The sequence below is a fragment of the Mirounga angustirostris genome, unplaced genomic scaffold, assembly GCF_029215605.1.
Source record: "Mirounga angustirostris isolate CCGP_5_RB_7025 unplaced genomic scaffold, mMirAng1.0.hap1 SCAF_10, whole genome shotgun sequence".
NCBI lineage: Eukaryota > Metazoa > Chordata > Mammalia > Carnivora > Phocidae > Mirounga > Mirounga angustirostris.
In genome coordinates, this window is record NW_026991718.1 from 22,254,321 (window position 1) to 22,272,757 (window position 18,437).

General features: G+C 41.2%; 1 protein-coding gene across 9 annotated transcripts in view; it reads left to right on the top strand.

Annotated features, from left to right (window-relative positions):
* Positions 1-18,437, top strand: part of BABAM2 (BRISC and BRCA1 A complex member 2) — a 400,157-nt gene that overhangs the window by 213,000 nt on the left and 168,720 nt on the right. For all 9 annotated transcript variants that reach the window (XR_010405476.1, XM_064572014.1, XM_064572016.1 and 6 more), the window contains one exon: positions 6,985-7,094. Coding sequence is in view for 8 of the 9 variants with exons in the window: in XM_064572014.1 (XP_064428084.1) it covers positions 6,985-7,094 (110 nt within the window). In the remaining variant the exon portion in view is untranslated. The remainder of the gene's footprint in view (positions 1-6,984; positions 7,095-18,437) is intronic.

Below are 18,437 nucleotides of genomic sequence, written 5' to 3' on the forward strand. Positions count from 1 at the left end.
TGAATGAATATCAGTTCTTATTATTAGGCATAATAGGAAGTAGAAGATCTCTACCCTGCCTTCAAGAAATTCTATTTGGAATATAAACTATATACTGCTTCAACAGCAAGGGAAATTCATGAAGAACATGATAACAGCCAAGGGCAGGCAAAGATTACATTGCACTTGAAAGGAATCTTAATGGAACAAGTGAATTTACAATGAGAGTTTTAAAACCATGTCAATTAAAAGGAAAGAAAGAGCTATTTGATAAGGGGATGGCTGGTGTCAAAGTGTTAGTCAAGATCTGATAAAGTATATGGGGAATGGCCCAGTTTGACTAGACTACGCTGGGAGATTCTTTTTACTCCCATTTCCATTTGAAGAAGCCAAATCAGAAGTAACTCTCTTAAATGCTGCCTTCCTCAGAGATATCAAAATATCAGAGGAGTTTTCAGGGTTAGGAGCCACACCAAAGGCAAAAGAGGCAGACATGGCACCCACTTATTGCTCGTCCTCGTCTATTTGGCTCAGCTTCCTTTCTCTTGGATTTGTTTTGCTTTCTGACTCTGCTGCTTTCCCTGGCACTTGTACATTTCCCAGCATTTTGGTGAAGAGGAAGTGACCTGATTTCTAAAATGACCAGTGTCATTATTGGACAGAGACCCCTTAGCAGTGAGACTAAGGTCTTACCTACATCATTTTCCTTGTTCTTCAGTCTTTCTTTTGCTTAAAATTTAATTCCATTTCTGGCATATTCATTGTCATGTCTTAATGCTAGTAGAATCTAAACCCAATTTTGATTGGGCTGCTTGTATTGATAGACAACGCAAGAGATCCAAGAGATCTTTCTATCCTGGGTCTCCTGTCCTAATGAGAGTCCACTGCTGAGTCCACAAACCACCTTTCACCACTCTCTTTAATCTTCCATTCCCTCCTTATTCCTTTTCCCCTTTCCCTGCTTTAATTTTTCTCCATAACATTTGTAACATGCTATGTATATCTTACTTACTTTGTTAAATGCGTGAATGAATGGTAGCACTGTGAAAGTTTTGTTCTCTTGGAGAAACTTGACTTTGAAAAATCTAGATTTATGTAGCTTGTTGATGTGTCCATAGTATCAAAATATTGGGGCCTCTAAAGTACAAATCTTACTTAGTATTTTTAAAAAATAAGAATCTGTTTTGGAAGTTTTTAATTTGCTTACAGTTTTTCAAAAACTGATAGCTTTTTGTATAAAGAGGTGCTTCCTGAGACCTAGTTTTAGTCACTCTTGGAATCATGATTAGTCCTGGGTCTAATTTAATACCATTTAAGTGTAACTCAGAATAGTTCTTACTTGATTTTTGACATACTGTATAGTGGCTTCTTTATAGTCCTTATTGTCTACAAACTGGTTTTGCTAGGAATGGTTATAGACTTGTTTTTATCCTTTTGAATTGAGGAATACAGTGGCTTTTTTACAGTCTTCTTAAGTGACCTGTAATTTGTAATATTTATTGTTCAGCTCATGTCTGTCAGCAATAGTTAACTGGTAGTGTGTACCTATATTGACATTCAACATATATTGTTTAATGGCTGCTAGCCTCACTTGGAATTAGCACATCAAAGGGATACAGCATAATGATAAATTGTGCTTGTGTTTACTTTCGTTTCCAAGGCTAATCATTGTTTTTTTTCTACACCCTTTTGATATTTGTAAAGAGCCCCAACTGAGAATAGTTATATGAATAAGTCATTATGACCTACACAGAATGTTACCTCTTATTAGGAGGTGCATCTTTTGCTTGTATATGGTTCAGACTCGAGTTTTCTTTAACAAAATCTTAAGTAGTCACAGATTTAAGGAAAAATGAAATAGGTATTGAGAATCTTCCTAACTGAAAGTACTTTCTGTTAACTCCATCATTTACTCATTCTTACAATCTTTCCAGCATTAATCAGTTGTTTTTTTTTTCTCCAACCATTTTGCCATATATGTGCTATTTCAGACATTGGGTATACAAAAACAAACAGGAAAAGCTCCCAGCCTGCAAGGAACTCACCACCTAGTGAATATTCACTATAAGCCATAGGAACCCCTTTCTGTTCTATAGCCAAGTGCTGAGCCAGATCCATTGTTAAGTCTCAGCAAAATATCATGGCCATTATTTCCTTGCCATATGTCTATCAGCGCCTGATAACACTTTGGTAAAGGTAGGAGGCAATACTCTTTTTTGCTTCAGCAGATTTGACATCTTTCCCCCCATTTTAGCCTCTGCAATTTTAGATGGTACAGATAGAAAGCCTTGAAAATGTATACTTGTGCATTTTTAAGTGTCCCCTACTACACTATAACCTCCCCCTGCTTTCCAAATGTTGCCATTAGTGGTTACAATAATCATCTGTAATGTTAGCTTCTAAGAACCACAGTACAAGAGCTTCTTTTATAATTCTCCCAGATGGGAAGGAACACATGTACAAGCCTGTTAGAGTTGCAGAAACTGGAAACAGTACTGTGTAGATTTGTATTTTTGGAACTCTTTGGGCTTATTTAAGCACTCAGAGTCAAACTTAGGTATCCATTAGAAATCAAATACCAATTCAGGGGAAACTCATGTGTCACACCAAGGCAAGTAAATTATATTAAAAGTAGTTCATAAAAGGAACTCCTGGAAACAACTGTTTTCCTATTCAGACTAATATTTCATGTACTTTTTGCAGGATGCCAGATGATAAATGTTGATTATATAAACCAGGGTCATTCCATTTGTTTGGAGGACTGTCTCTGAGCATTTCTGTTCTTTGCTTAAATAGCAGTGAAATGAGAAGTTAAAAAGTAGGAAAAGGAAATAATTATAAATTATCCAGGTATATGGAGTGAAGCTGCTAATTAAAAAGGTTTCCAGTGGCCTCTCGTTTTTTTTGCAGTGTTTTTTTTTGTGTGTGTGTTTTTTTTAAAGATTTTTATTTATTTATTTAACAGAGAGAGAGAGAGAGAGAGAGAGAGCACAAGCAGGCAGAGTGGCAGACAGAGGGAGAGGGAGAAGCAGGCTCTCTGCCGAGCAGGGAGCCCGATGCGGGGCTCGATCCCAGACCCTGGGATCATGACCTGAGCCGAAGGCAGCCACTTAACTGACTGAGCCACCCAGGTGCCCCTTGTTTTTGTTTTTAACCAGGTTTTGTGACTTGTGGTCAGCGCCTTGACCTTTAACAAGGAAACTCAATCACTGGGGGAAGGTGTCTGAAAATCAATGTTGGTTCTTTTTTCATTATTTTACTTTAAGATGACCAATCTAACACTAAAGAGAACTACTTCTATACTTAGATCATCAAATGAATTTGTCTCTCTGAATGTGAATATTTTCAAACTCAGCTTCCACCTTAGTTTTAGATATTTTATGAGTTTTAGAGTTGTGTTATAGAATTACATAGTTTCGGGGCGCCTGGGTGGCTCAGTTGTTAAGCGACTGCCTTTGGCTCAGGTCATGATCCCAGGGTCCTGGGGTCGAGCCCCACATTGAGCCCCCTCCCTGCTCAGCGAGGAGCCTGCTTCTCCCTCTCCCACGCCCCCTGCTTGTGTTCCCTCTGTCGCTGTCTCTGTCAAATAAATAAATTAAAAAAAAAAATAGAATTACATAGTTTCTATTTGTTGAGACCTAAGTAATTTTTAAAATTTCCATCCTCATTTTACAGAAAGGAGCATTCAACGTTGAATACTTAATCATCTGTCAAAGAGCAAGAAATGATAACTGAACTCGGATTCCCAATCTTTACTCTCCTTTTGAAACCAATGGTTCTAGGGACGTTGGTGTATTATGGGGGCAGGAGCAAGGAGTCAGTACTGTTTCCAGATACCACTGCTGAAGCAACTTTTGTAAAGCCAGTTCCTGAAAAGCACTAGGTGTGGAGAATAAAGGTTAGAAATTAGCATTAATTTGTTTACTGTTGTATTCATTCAGCAAACATGGAGTGGTTTCTGTGTTCCAGGCACTGTGCTAAGGTCCTCCTCTTATATACTCCCTAAATCATACTATCTAAAACACATTCCAGTGGCATTACAAATCTACATGTAAAAATAAAATGTTAGATGAAATGCTAGGGAAGTAAATAACCTCAGAGTTATTGACCAGATTTAAGTTTATAGAAATCTAAATTTTCTGTGCTGTCAGAAGAGTCCCCAAACAAAGTAAAAAGCCAAAAGCTGGACTGAGAGAAAATATTTATAACACATGTGATAGACCAGGGTTAATAAGCCCAGTAAACAGCAACAACAAGGAAAGTCCAAGAGGCTTTAGGGCAAAGGATTTGATCAGAGAAGTGACAGAACAGATGACCAGTAAGCAAGTAAAAAGTTGCTCAGCTTTAGTCATTGAATCTCAACTGAGGCCCCATTTTCCAGCAGTCAGACCGCCAACATTAAACTGCAGAATGACCACAGCTGGTGTTATCAGGTTATTCAGGATGAGCAGAAACAGGTGCTCTCTCCTACTGATGCAAGTTCAGGAGTCCAAATGTAAAGTGCTGTAAAATTTTAGAAAAATAATCTCAAACTATTAAAATGTAAAATGTTCATAACCTTTGATTTAACAAGCTCAGTTTTTGTTACCAATTTGGAAGTATAATACATATATATCCTTTATATGAGCATATTTAGTGTAATACTATCAAATGGCTAAGAACTACAAACAACCGGAATGTTGCTAGGGGAATGGTTAAAAAAAAAAAAAAATCCATGCCATGGAATATTATGTGGCTATTTAGGAAGCAGTTGGTAGATTGATATGTATAATACAATTCCATTAAGGAAAACAAAACAGAAGGTTAAAGAGCTATTTATATGCAAGTGTGTGTATGTGTATATGTGCTTATGAGCATAGAGAAAGCTGTTTGAAGCTCCATACACAGTTTAATACTGGTTACCTTTAAAAGTGGAGGGCGGAAGAGCTTTTTCTTAGAAGCTTCTGTACGGCTTGACTTATTACAACAAACCTGAATTTTGTCATGTAAAACCAAAAAATAATTGACAAGTAAAAGGATAAAAAACACGAAGCATGAAAAGGGAGGAGGGAAGTGGTCCAAGAGACAGAAGATCGGAGAGTGTAGTTTCCTAGGAGCAAGAAACTGAGAGTATTTCCAGAGGAAAGAGATCATCCATGTCAAATACTGTTCAGAGACCAAGTAAGATAAGCCCAGAGAGGCATTTGCTGTGTTTTGTGGATGCCTTGGTGAGGGCAGTCCCGATGGCCTAGTGGGGTCAGAAGGCCAGCTCCTGTGCTAAGGGATAATGGGGAGGGAAGGGAGTAGAGACTGGAAGTGCAGACAGCTTTTTTAAGCAGTCTGTGAAGGAGAGGAGAGAGATGGGAGAGAATGCTGTGTAGAGACTGGCATGATTCTTTTCTTTCTTTTTAGAATTTTTATTTTTTATGTTTTAAAGATTTTACTTATTTATGAGAGAGAGCGCGCACGAGCAGGGGGAGCGGCAGAGGTGGAGGGAGAGGGAGAAGCATATTCCCCACTGAGCAGGAAGCCTGAAGCGGGACTTGATTCCATGACCCTGGGATCATGACCTGAGCCAAAGACAGACTTTAACCAACTGAGCCACCAACTGAGCCACCCAGATGCCCCTTTAAAGTTTTTATTTTTTAAGATGGGAGAGACTTCTGGTTCTTGCCCCTTTGTATCCTTGCCACACGTGCATCCTGTAGGCACAATAGAAGGCAGAGTGAGGATGAGGTCAGAGCTGAGCTGGACGAGTGTGATGACCAGCTTCCCACGGTACAGGAAAGGAAGGGGTGAGGTTAGTTTTAGACAGAAGCAAGAACCCTGTATCTGAGGATCTCAGTGCTCACGGTCAGTGATTCTTACAGTGTAGATTGGGACCCTCCTAGGATGGCAAGTGGGCCCTCCAGAGGACCCGTGAACCAATCCAGAACTATAGGCCAGTTCTTACCAGTCCTTACGGGTGAAAGATGTGCAGTCCTATTAAGTTTTCAAAAAATTTATATTTGACTTAGAGCCACTACCAACCACAAGTAAAATGATTAAGGGTTACTAAAATATGGTATTCACAAAGTAAAACCATCTTGCTACTAGAATTTATGCTAACTCAGTATTTTATTCAGAAGTCTGGCAAACATTCAGTGCTTGGCAATAATCACGAACCTATAAATCCCAGTTTTGACTCAGGACACTTCATCAGTGTTGGCCTGAGTTGGTTATGACATTCGATTATCACTATTCTTGCTTTTAAATTATAAATTACAGGAAGTTTAGCTTTGTCGTTACCAGTTTAGTTTATTATGGGTTGTTAACCTCTCAATGTTTTTTTGGTACGTATTTGGATCAACAGTGTTTTTGTCCTATAATATTCTGATAACCAGGCTTTTAAGATACGTGTGTCTTGTGGTTCATATATGAATCATGCGCAGTTGTTTGGCAAAGTCAATGTGTACGTAACCCCCTGCCATTTGCTTTTATGGTGGCACAGTTCATAGCGATATGTTTCTTGGGAATTTTTGCTATTTAAGTAACTTACAACATACTATCAAGGTATATATAATAAAATTACAAGGTATTTTAAGATTCTGTTGTCTTATGATATAAATCATGTTCATATCTCCCGTTCTTCCTATAAAAGGAAAATTACAAGCCATTTATATATACATTATAAAAATTATAAGACATTACATATATCATTAGCAACATGTTTACTGCAATTTGTTAACTGTGCTTTTGACTAATTCTTGGTTGCCGCCAGATTCACTTTTCCCCTCTTGGAATGGGGGTACAAGTGAGATAGGTGGGAGTCTTCTCCTCACCATGGTCGGCTCTGGTCAGAAAGTTTGAAAGCCACCACTCTAGGGAAGTGATTGGCACGTGGCAAAGGATGCGCAGAGCTGCTAAATTCAAATCCAGGTACCGGAAACGCTCTAGCCTCAGGGCCAGTGGGCTGTGAGCTCAGCCCCGGGAAGATGCTATGAGAGCAGGGACTGATGACATTGTGTTTTTCCCTCCCTGCTTAAGGATGTAAATGAAGACCCTGGAGAAGATGTGGCCCTCCTTTCTGTCAGTTTTGAGGACACCGAAGCCACTCAGGTGTATCCCAAGCTGTACTTGTCACCCCGAATTGAACAGTAAGTATCAACATCATTCATTTTATGTAGCCTGGTGTTTCTCCTTGTTAGCCAAACATGTCTTGATAATTTTGCCACTCTTGAACTCTTAAGGTGATTTCTCCTTATTGACTTTCATTTTCTTAAAAATGAGTTGTGTCAGGAGTTTAGATTGCAGAGTAAATGCAGTTAGTATTTGCCACTGCAGTCTCTGGATGAGTTTTCGTTGTGCAACTTGTGATATGAATACTGTACCTTTGTAGAGAGAGATGAGTAGGTAGGCGGAATACGAAACTGCGACTCCTTCCAAATGTTCCCTGGGTACATATGGTTATAGCCTAAAGAGGACTGCTCAACAGCGTCCTATCCAATTTCTTATATTTTTGTAAGTTTTAGTTATTTGTAAAAATGTAACTGGCCTCCTGAAAATATTAGCAAAAACTTATTCGGAAGTTAGTAATGGTGATCTTAAAAGCAGGTAGCTTAAAAAGATGACACATTTGAATTTCCCTTCTGTGTCTGAATAGCACTATATAATTTTACACAACTTTCAGGCTCTAGGGTACAAGTAGTTTGATATACCACATTTGTGTTTTACCAAGTAACTTTACTCGTTGGTAATGAATTTTACGAGGGCTAGCGTCACAATGTGCTTATTGTTAGCTGAAATGCTTCAGAAGCTTGTTCTACTTCAAAGGAAGCTGAGGCTTATTGAAAATAGATTGTAAGCAGATTTGGTTGGGAACTTCTGACAGGACAGATTTTCCATCGACAGAGAGAGTTTTTACAGATTCTGATTTGAAATGTATGATTAAAAATCTCAGTCAGTCAGGGTTGGCTGATTTCTGTCTGTGAGGTATGGTCACAATCCAGCATTCATATCCTGAGTCATTTTTACTCCCTCTGGCCCTGGTTGTTCAACTTCGTGAATCATGGACACACCATCTTCCACACTGATAGAAGACATAGGTGTTCATTGTCACGTAGCGGTGACGAGGAGCATCAGTAATCTACAGGCATTCTGTCATTTTTTTTTTTTAAAGATTTTATTTATTTATTCATGAGAGACAGAGAGAGAGAGAGGCAGAGGCAGAGGGAGAAGCAGGCTCCCCGCAGAGTAGTGAGCCTGATGCGGGACTCGATCCCAGGACCCTGGGATCATGACCTGAGCCGAAGGCAGACACCTAACCGACTGAGCGACCCAGGTGTCCCAAGCATTCTGTCATTTATTTGTATACCGCGGAGAGCACCTAGGACAGGATTTTACAGTAGCACACAGTTCACTGAATGCTTTAATTTTTAATTGAAAGTACTAACCCATATCGGTAAAGACGCCAAAGAGTTTTGGAGGCAGTATGATGAACCGGTAATAAATAGGCCTGGGCTCTCGGGGTGAGCATATCTGCTTTAAACCCGGGTCCTGCCACTTACCAGTTGGTAAAATCTTTAACGTCTTTGAACTTGCTTCAAAATGGGGCTAGTCATACCTATTTTATAGTGGAATTTTGAGGAGTATATTAAGCACTGTTCTTATTGCATTAATTGCCGTGCCTGGTACTATAGCTCGTGGGAGCTATTAAGGTTGTTGTTATCGATAGTGCTCGTGGGAGAAGAATGCATGAGGGAGTGAGTGGTTAGGATAAGTTGGGGCAGAAAAGGAGAGGATGGGTAAATAAGTGAGCAGATACTAGTTCTAAGTCGTCACTCTGTACATACGCGATGAATTAAGAAGGTATGTTGGTGATGAGAAAAGAGGGATCTCAATGAAACCATTGCAAGATGTAGGTAATAAGAATATTATTAGTTAAGCTGTAGACAGGAATTTGCCAGCCCAGAAGAATGATTTTCTCAGCACCCACGTTATTTTCCTTTGAAGTTACTACACCTGGTTTGCAAATAAACTTGCTATTAAAATATTTCTCCCTCTAAAAATCTGAGATACGATGTGACAAATTATCAGTGAAGGCTATATTTGAAAAGTTATTTCCTCTAAAATCTAGCTTTCTACATGTCCTCCCTCTTTTTTCATGTTAAGAACTGGCTGCATCTTACTTTTCCAGGTCAGTTTCTTACACTTTTCCCTCCAGTAGCCTGTCATTTAGCCAGACTCCCATCACCGTAACGTTTCTTAATTTACCTGTGTGCTCTTGCCCATGTGCCTTTGCTAAAGCTGTTACCTCCGTGTGCAGTCAGTGCCTTCTCTAATACCCTTTTCCTGTTGAAATAGACCTTTCCAAGTCCTGTCTCTACCATTTCTCCTGAGCACCATTGGGCTGCCTTCTCTAGCCATTCCCTGACTCTTTTAATATTGAATTTGTGTCAATTAGAATCTACTCATCACAGATTTAGTTAGTGATGTGTATTTGTTTTCCCATCTTTTACTAAATTGCAAGCTACTCCAGGGCAGGAACAAGTCTTTTCATTATGGTAATGTCTTGCAGAAATGCAGTGCAGGGGGACTAGGAGCCTGGTTGGCAGTATAATGGGTCAATAAAAAATTCTTACCCCTCTGCTGCACTGGAGGGGTCTTACATCTTTCTTGGTTGATACAGATTCACTTACTAGAACTGCCTTTGTAATACCAGTGAAAACTGCCAAAAGTTCTTACGTCCTTGAGTAGAAGTTTTAAAAATGAGGTTTCAATGGGGCGCCTGGGTGGCTCAGTTGGTTAGGTGACTGCCTTCGGCTCAGGTCATGATCCTGGAGTCCCGGGATCGAGTCCTGCATCGGGCTCCTTGCTCAGCGGGGGGTCTGCTTCTCCCTCTGACCCTCCCCCTTCTCATGTGCTCTCTCTCTCTCTCTTTCAAATAAATAAATCTTGGGGCGCCTGGGTGGCTCAGTCGTACGCGTCTGCCTTCGGCTCAGGTCATGGTCCCGGGGTCCTGGGATCGAGCCCTGCATCGGGTCCCTGCTCCGCGGGAAGCCTGCTTCTCCCTCTCCCGCTCCCCCTGCTTGTGTTCCCTCTCTCGCTGTATCTGTCTGTCATATAAATAAATAAAATCTTAAAAAAAAAAAAATAAATCTTAAAAACAAATTAAAAAAAAATAAAATAAAAATGAGGTTTCAGAAAAAAGGTTAAAATGGAAATTGGCCAAATTTGTGGTATGACTTTCTAAGGGCTTACATAGTTACTACAGTTATTAATATCTTTGGTTAACTCATGCAGAGTTCAGTGTATAGAACGGAGGTAATGTCATTTCAGTAAGGGCAAGGTTCTAGGATAGATTTTTTTTTTTTTTAAGATTTTTTTTATTATTTATTTATTCATGAGAGACAGAGAGAGAGAGAGGCAGAGGGAGAAGCAGGCTCCCAAGGACCAGAGAGCCCGATGCGGGACTCGATCCCAGGACCCCGGGATCACGACCTGAGCCGAAGGCAGACGCCTAACCATCTGAGCCACCCAGGCGCCCTCTAGGATAGATTTTAAGAACTGAATGAGGAGAGGTTGGTACTGGCCTTTGATACTGTGTTAAGGTCTCATTTGTTTTCTCTGTTTCATACTCTCCTGTCAGCTTGGAGCCATCCAAGCACTGATCATAGACTCAGACTTGGAGAGTGCTCTCAGGAGTCAGGGGGAAAGCATCCCATGTGGCCCCGCCCAAAGCCAGTGCCGGATGCTTGCCCTAAGCTGAGGCTTGTGTTCTTTTTGGCTTTTCCTATGGCTCTTTCTAGGAAGTTCCAAGCCCCATGCAGTGCATTTGACAGGCAGGGGTCCAGGCCTGATCAGTGTGGGTCGGTGATAACGTAGATCAACGGCCTGAACCACATTAGGTGAAAATTGGCAAGAAAAGACTTGCATTCCCTCTCTCTGCTCTCCATGGGCATGGGAAGGTATCTTGAGCCTGGGAGATACCTCATTTCAGTCTGGCTAATGTTTCTCTGCCCTACGTTGTCCATGCAGTGGGCAGGAATGTTATGCTTACACTAACTAGTCCTAGAAATAGGAAGAGGCTCCTTTGGGTCTTGTCTTCACATGTGGGAAGAGGGATCAATTTGCTGTACCCTAAAGATTTCTAGGGACATGGTTACCAAATGTCCTCAAATTAGACAATCCCCACAAAAGGGAACATCTGTCAGAGACATGGGGTTGAAAACTCCCAAGTGTATTATAATGAATGAAGCTCTAAAATATAATCCCACTTCAGAAGTCTGTCTTTTTGCCCAGGATCCTGGAAGAGTTTCTGGTGTTTCTGGCGACACTGGAGCCTGACTGTGCGCCTTTATGGTGTTTAGATGTATGTTATTCCTGGTCTCCCACTGTGCATGTGTATGGCTTGCAAAGTAAAGCTTCGGAGAACTGCGCATTCTTCTTGCACACGGGACATTTATGAAATACACTTATTTCAGGCTCTCTATACATTTGTTTTCCAAGGAACCCAAACCAGTCAGGTAAATGAGACACTAAGTGCAGTTCATTAAACAAAACAGAACCAGCTAGTGGTCAGTTATGCAAAATAGACTTCAGTTGAATATTAAGGGAGGGGGGAAAAAAAAACCCTAGTTTCTAAGCCGGTTGCCTTTTTTTTCCTGGCAGACAAGCTGGCCTTGCAAGGTTACATCATCAGACCTGGCACCAAACCTGCTCTCCCTTTCCCTCCTTCTCAGACTGTTGGCAGTACCAGCAGCGACACCAGAGGTGAAACGGGCACTTCTCTTTCCCGAAAGGTGTGGGCCTGTTTCTTGGCTTGAGCCCGTTGGTGGGAGTGGTTTGAAGAAAGCCAGCTTGTCACTCCCTGTGCTGTTCCCACTCGGTGCATAAAAAGAGGATTTCAGCCCCTGAGGCAGACCAGGTGGCATCTTTCACAAGTACAGAATTTGTTTTTAGAACTTTTTGTTGTTAAGTTACAGTCCGCCTTAGAAATAAGTCCTCAACGCTTAGCAGCCCACAGATGCTCACCATTGGGGAGGCCCGTGTGCCCGCACGTACTTTCAGGCAATGAAAGCACAAGAATTGACCAAGTGTCAGGCCCTTGGCTGGGTGCTTCAGAGGATATCAAGATAAATGAGATATGGCTGTGCCTTTATTAGTTTGCTTGATTGTAAGGGAAATAAGAACAGATACGTCAAGTCCCAGCTCGTGTTTTAGTAGAAAAGGCACGGTAAGACCTGGCATCAGAGGCCCCTGGTTCTTCCACTCACTACCTGGCAGTCTTGGCTCAAGATACTTAGCCTTTTGAAGCCTCACTCATGGCATCCTCTGCAAAGGTGGGTAAATCCTCTTTCCATTTCATTTCCTCCAAGGGGGACACAGAGGAAAGCGCCCCCTGCAGTGTTGGCATGCGGACGATGCTCAGGTAGTGCTTCTTGAGTTGTACAGATACCAAAATCCGACTTTGTGAGTACTGTGAAAGTACAGGGCGGGACGAGGTCACGTTTCCATTTGACTTGGTGGAGAGGGGACTCTGTGGAAGATTTTGGGAAGCCTGGCTCTTCTCGCACAATGTGGCTTCTCTAGAGATTAAACATGTGCTACTGTGAAAATCATAAAAATGTATTTGTTTAGTCCTTTCAAATGTTTAAAGTGCTTTCACTTGACCATCCCATCTGATCCTCGTGGTAGTATCCCTAACATGTTCTAGAATACATCTCTTTTCCTCTATGACCTGGAGTTCTTAGACCCTTCCCGGTCTCCTCCGCTGACTCTTCTTCCTTTTTCAACCCATTAAATTATGCTAAATTATGTTTCCCGCGATTTCATCCCCAGAACCCTACCTCTTTGTGGATGCCCCCCTAAATCCCCATCCCTAACCTCAGCTTTTCTCCCTGCTTGTAGATCTGCTTTTCTAGACGCTTGATACACCTGTCTGTCCATGTGTTCAGTTGACACCTGAAATTGGAAGTGTCTGCAACCAAACTCCTCATTCCTCCAGTAAACCAAGGTTTCTTCCTCACAGCCCTGTTTCTATTCAGGACACTCCCAGTTTCTTAGGCGTCCAGGTGCTGCATCCAAATGGTGTTAGCCAACCCCCGTTTTGTACTAGAAATCCTCCCTCCATTATATCTGTCCTTCTGGTCATTCCTACTGTCATTTCCTAGTTTAGTCCTTCAGTTGCTATGTCTCCTGATGGCCTTTTAACTTTTCTTCCTATGTTAGTTTATCCAGCACGGAGCTGTCACTGTCTTCCTGAAGGAAGTTCAGGTCATATAATGTTCTTTCCCTGCTCAGCACCATCAGTGCACCGCCCCCCCCCCCATCACCAACTGAATTCAGTACACATCTCTCAGTGTGACATCCAGAACTTTTTCTCTTGTCGTCCCAGCTGACCTTTCTATCCCGATCTGGGTTCTGTGTGTATCCTGTTGTTCAGCCAAGCTAGTTTTCTGGGATTTCCTGTGAACACACCTTGTATTTTCTTCACTTGCATATCTTTGCTTGGGCTGCTGCTTCTACGAGAATGTTGAATTTTATTTCCCTTTTCTGTAGAATCTGTCAAACTTCTGTCTATCCTCATAGATCTTCTCAGTCCCCACCTCCCCTATGGAACTTTTCCTGACCACCACCACCTGCCTCCCCGGCAAGACTGCACTTTTCCCACCTGTGTTCGTGCCTCTGTTGTCATACTGTTTCCCTGGACTATACACTCCTTAAGGGTGGACCTCTGTTTCCATCATTTGAGGGCTAGTGAGCCACAGCCCATGTTCCGCCAAGCTGGCCCTGCCCTCAGGCCCTGCCTGAGCTCAGCTGCAGCTCCCACTGACTGGACTCCCTGGCAGATCAGAAGGTTTTGAACCTGTTGGATCCCTGTGCTACAGAGGCAAGTGGTCTCCAAAGTGCATGTGTCTTGTGGCCCAGCCAGCAGGCTTATTTCCCTTATGGGCCCCTGGTCATGTTTCCTAGAGGTGGAGCTTTATTTCCTAGGTCAGCTGAATCCAGAAGGTGGTAAATATGCTTTTAATCTTATGTGACCTATCATCTCCTCCTGTTGTGGCCTCTCCAGCCCTCTTTTCCCTGCCTTTACCCCACAGTGTGTCTGGCCACCGACATGGTCACTTGGAACATTTGGATAGCCTGTAATCCAAAAAGGCTGGGATAAACTGAAACTTGTCTAAAGGGCCTAGGGAAAGGGTTGGGAGGAGCTGAAAATTAAAATAATACTACTTAGAATTATGGGTGAGATTTAATGAAATTATGGATATTAAATTCGGATATATCAGATAAAGTAAGTGAGCAAATTCAATATTTTGTGATTTTATTTAAATTTAGTACTGAATTCAACATCTTAACGGAATAGAAAATTTTTGTTTTAGATGCTCAAAAGATTTTTTAGAATAATTAGAAAAATTGTATAACTAAACACAGATTTTAAAGAAAAGATAATTCTTTGTCCCCCCCTTTTTTTTAACCTACATCAGTTGTCTCAAGAAATAAGACCCCAGATCTCTTGGGGTGATTTTGTGTCAGGATTTAAGTAATAGAACATCATAGTAAGCATGGTTTAATTTAGCTTTACTCATGTTTACTTGAGTCACTGAGATAATCCTATAATAAATATTGTGCTCCTAGAGTTTTTTTTTTTTTTTTTTTCCTTTGATAAATATATAGTCCTGAGTATGCTAAGACAACCAGCTGTCAGGAGAAGATGTGTATTTGGTTTTAGTGGAACGAGCTATCTTAGCCTCTAGGGATTTGAGATGTTCGTTTTACTAGTCTGGGAGCAGGGCCAAAAGGGTTTTTCGTGACTTCGAATGGAATTCTGAAAAGTAAGTTCAGCAAGTTTTCATTAGTGAGTTTGGCCTTTTGTCTTGCCTGTGCCTCCCAAAAGATCAAGAGCTTAGCCTGCACTTTGAAACATTACCAAAAAGAACCAGAACGGAATTTAGTTGGGGGAGAAAATCAATCAGCCCCCAAATAGCATATTTTTGGAAACATTCTGGTGTAGAACTCCCACCTCCCCAGCTGCCTGAGTTGGTGGTGTATCAATGTTTTTATCTAGCTTTCTTTTTAGGCAGAAAAATATACAGTTCGCAAGAAGATGTATACAATAAGTCTGTGATAACTCAGATCTCATGGGTACGTGTTTCTTAAACTTGTTTGCCCCTGAAGCTTTGTCTTGGATTTATTTTGTGTCTGTGGGCAGTTCTGTGCCTTGTTTCTCTTAAGCACTGTTCTCCGGTCCACAGCATAGTGATTAGCTTTACACTATAAGATATAATGTGTCTTCATTTAAAAAATCAACCTAGCGCCTTTCTGCTCAAGGATTTTGTGCAGTGTTTTTTTCTGTAATGAAGATGAGAAGTTTATGATTTTCAATTTTACACTACATTTCAACAGCAAAACTCTGTGCTGTTGTATGCAGTGTTCATTTGTATTTATTCACAAGTAGGAAGATATTCCTCAATGGAAGGTCTGAGATGTAGAGTGGTAGTTAACAAAAACATTAGGCTGTGTTATAGGTAGGAACAGAGAAATTAGAAAGTGGAAGAGAAAATGGCTTAGAATGTTCCAGAACGGATGGAAGATACCAATCCTCAGATAGAGGAAATACAGTGAATCTCAAACAGGCTAAGTAAAAAGAAATTGACACCTAGACACATCATCTGAAGTTGCAGAACAATCAAAAGATTGAAAGTATCCGAAGTTGACACAGTGTTTTAAAGGAATAGCAGATTGACACAGACCTCTTTGAAAATCTGATGAGAGCCATAGACTTTAGCCCAGAAAAATCTACAGACACAGAAAGTTTAAATACAGTTTTGAGAGTAACATACCTGCCCCTGAAGCCAATTCACAAACCTCATTTGAGGATCCTTGTTCTAGATTTCAGTTCTGCATTTTTAATGCCTTCTATACCTCTCATGCTAGAATAATCTCTGAGGCTTCAGATTTCATACTTAAGGAGTAAATTATGGTCCAACACTACCCATTTCCCCTGCTCCAAAATCTACTCTTCCCCATGTTCTTTATTTTCCTTAATAGCTTGACTAGCCTCATGCCCGCAGCCATGACACCTAGGCATCCTATTTTTGACCTTCCCCTCACCATGGTTGCCTGTATGTACACAACTGTTGGCTGATTTTGCCTCCGTGGTATCTCATGTTCATCTGCTCACCCTCTCCCCAGCCCCGTTTCAAGCCTGTGTATTTTACTGTTTGCCACGTTAATCTTTTGAAAGCAGAGCTCAGTCCGTGTCACTTCCTTGCTGAAATCCTCTTAGTGCCTCTTTTCAAGACAGGAGAGAAAACTGCATGTTGGTGTCCTGTCTGAGAAACCTGGGTGCTCAGCACACTCACAGCTGCCTACATTCTATGTATCCCAGACTCCTGAGCCACAGGTGATGGAACCAGGGATAGGGACTTCTGGTCCTCCTTAGTTTTCTTTCTTTCTTTCTTTTTTTTTAAGATTTTATTTATTTATTTGAGAGAGAGAGAATGAGAGACAGAGAGCATGAGAGGAAGGAGGGTCAGAGGGAGAAGCAGACTCCCTGCCAAGCAGGGAGCCCGATGCGGGACTCGATCCAGGGACTCCAGGATCATGACCTGAGCCGAAGGCAGTCGCTTTAACCAACTGAGCCACCCAGGCGCCCCCTCCTTAGTTTTCTTAGAAGTGTATTTGTCTTTGTTTAACAATTTTTATCCAACATATTTCAGTATTTTATAGCAGGAGGACCGCAGGCCGTATTGTGAGATCTGCTGCACTGTGTCTTGATTGTTCTAGTTTTCCACAAGAATTGACTATAATTTTAGATGTTCTTTGAGTGACATTCCGTAATATTCCACTGCTTTTTCCTGTTCTTCTTACTTCTCATGTTTTTTAGTAAACCTCCCCCTTTGAGGTAACTTATCTGAGCTACTGTCGTCTCTTAGCTGGACTATTGAAATATTCTTCTAACTGGTCTTCCACGCCCACTCTTTCCCCACTCCTAGCTAGTTGCCAAACTGCAGGCAGAGTGGATTTTCTAAACAAATCAGATCTCATCATTCTTTAAAAAAAAAAAAAGTTTATTACTTTTATTCACAAATGATCAATTACCAGCTTTATCCCACTGAAGGTTTTTTTTTTTTTTAATTTTTTTAAAGATTTTATTTATTTATTTAATTGACAGGGAGAGAGAGAGAGACAGCATGAGAGGGAACACAAGCAGGGGGAGTGGGAGAGGAAGAAGCAGGCCTCCGGCCAAGCAGAGAGCCCAATGTGGGGCTCGATCCCAGGACCCTGGGATCATGACCTGAGCTGAAGGCAGTCGCTTAACCAACTGAGCCACCCAGGCGCCCCTCCACTGAAGGTTTTTTTTCCTGTATCTCCCAGACCTTCCCCCACCATGGTTGCCTGTATGTACACAACTGTTGGCTGATTTTGCTTCCATGGTATCTCGTGTTCATCTGCTCACCTTTCCCCAGCCCCATTTCAAGCCTGTGTATTTTACTGTTTGTTGTTTTAATACTACCTATTGTAGTCTTTCATCATGTTCTACCATTTTTTCCTTCATACTGTCTTGAAGTCTGAATTCTTCCAAGTCTTTATTTCTTCCTGTCCTGTTATTTCAGTTCCCTTCCCCTTTAATCCTTTCTGTCAAACCCTGGGTGAAAGTAGAGACTGATATGTAAAAAAGGGGGCATAAAATTATGAGAAAGATGGCCTTCAATACTTTGTGGCAGTTATTCCCATCTCTTTCAAGTGTGAGGACCAGTTTTTAGTCAAAACCTTTTTCATGAGGGGGAGCCTAGATGGCTCAGTCGGTTGAGCTTCTGAGTCTTGGTTTTGGCTCCGGTCACCGTAATGGGCTCCGCACTGGGCGTGGAGCCTGCTTGGGATTCTCCCTCTCCCTCTGTCCCTCCTATCCCATGCACTCATGCTGTCTCTCAAAAAAAACAACAAAACAAAATAAAAACAAAAACACCTTTTACATGAGGATGGAAGGAGGGCTTGACTATAACCGGGCAGCGCAAGGAGATTTTTTAGGATTGTTTTAGGATGATGGAATTTTTTGTTCTGTATCATGATTGTGGTGGTGGATATACAACTCTACACATTTGTCAAAACTCAGAGAGCTGTGCTTTGCAAAGAGTAAATTTTACTGTGGTTAAAAAATAAATTGAAAAACGTTTCACAGATCTGTACAGATAAAAAGTAATACTTTTTAGTATTTCATGTGAATAAATGATGAATTGAATGCCTTTTAAATGAACTGCATTTTATTAATCACTTCAGTGTGTGTACATATTTGAGAAATGGATACATGTATATGCTTGTATGTGCTGTGTGTGTATGCATATATGTATACACACATTCATAAATCTATTTTTATATGTGTGATATATTACACATTTGATATTTATTTGGTCTTAAGGTGCTTGGTATCCAATAAATTAGTAAACCTTTTATATTGATGTAAGGCCCCACAGTGCCTGGAAGCCAGGAGATTG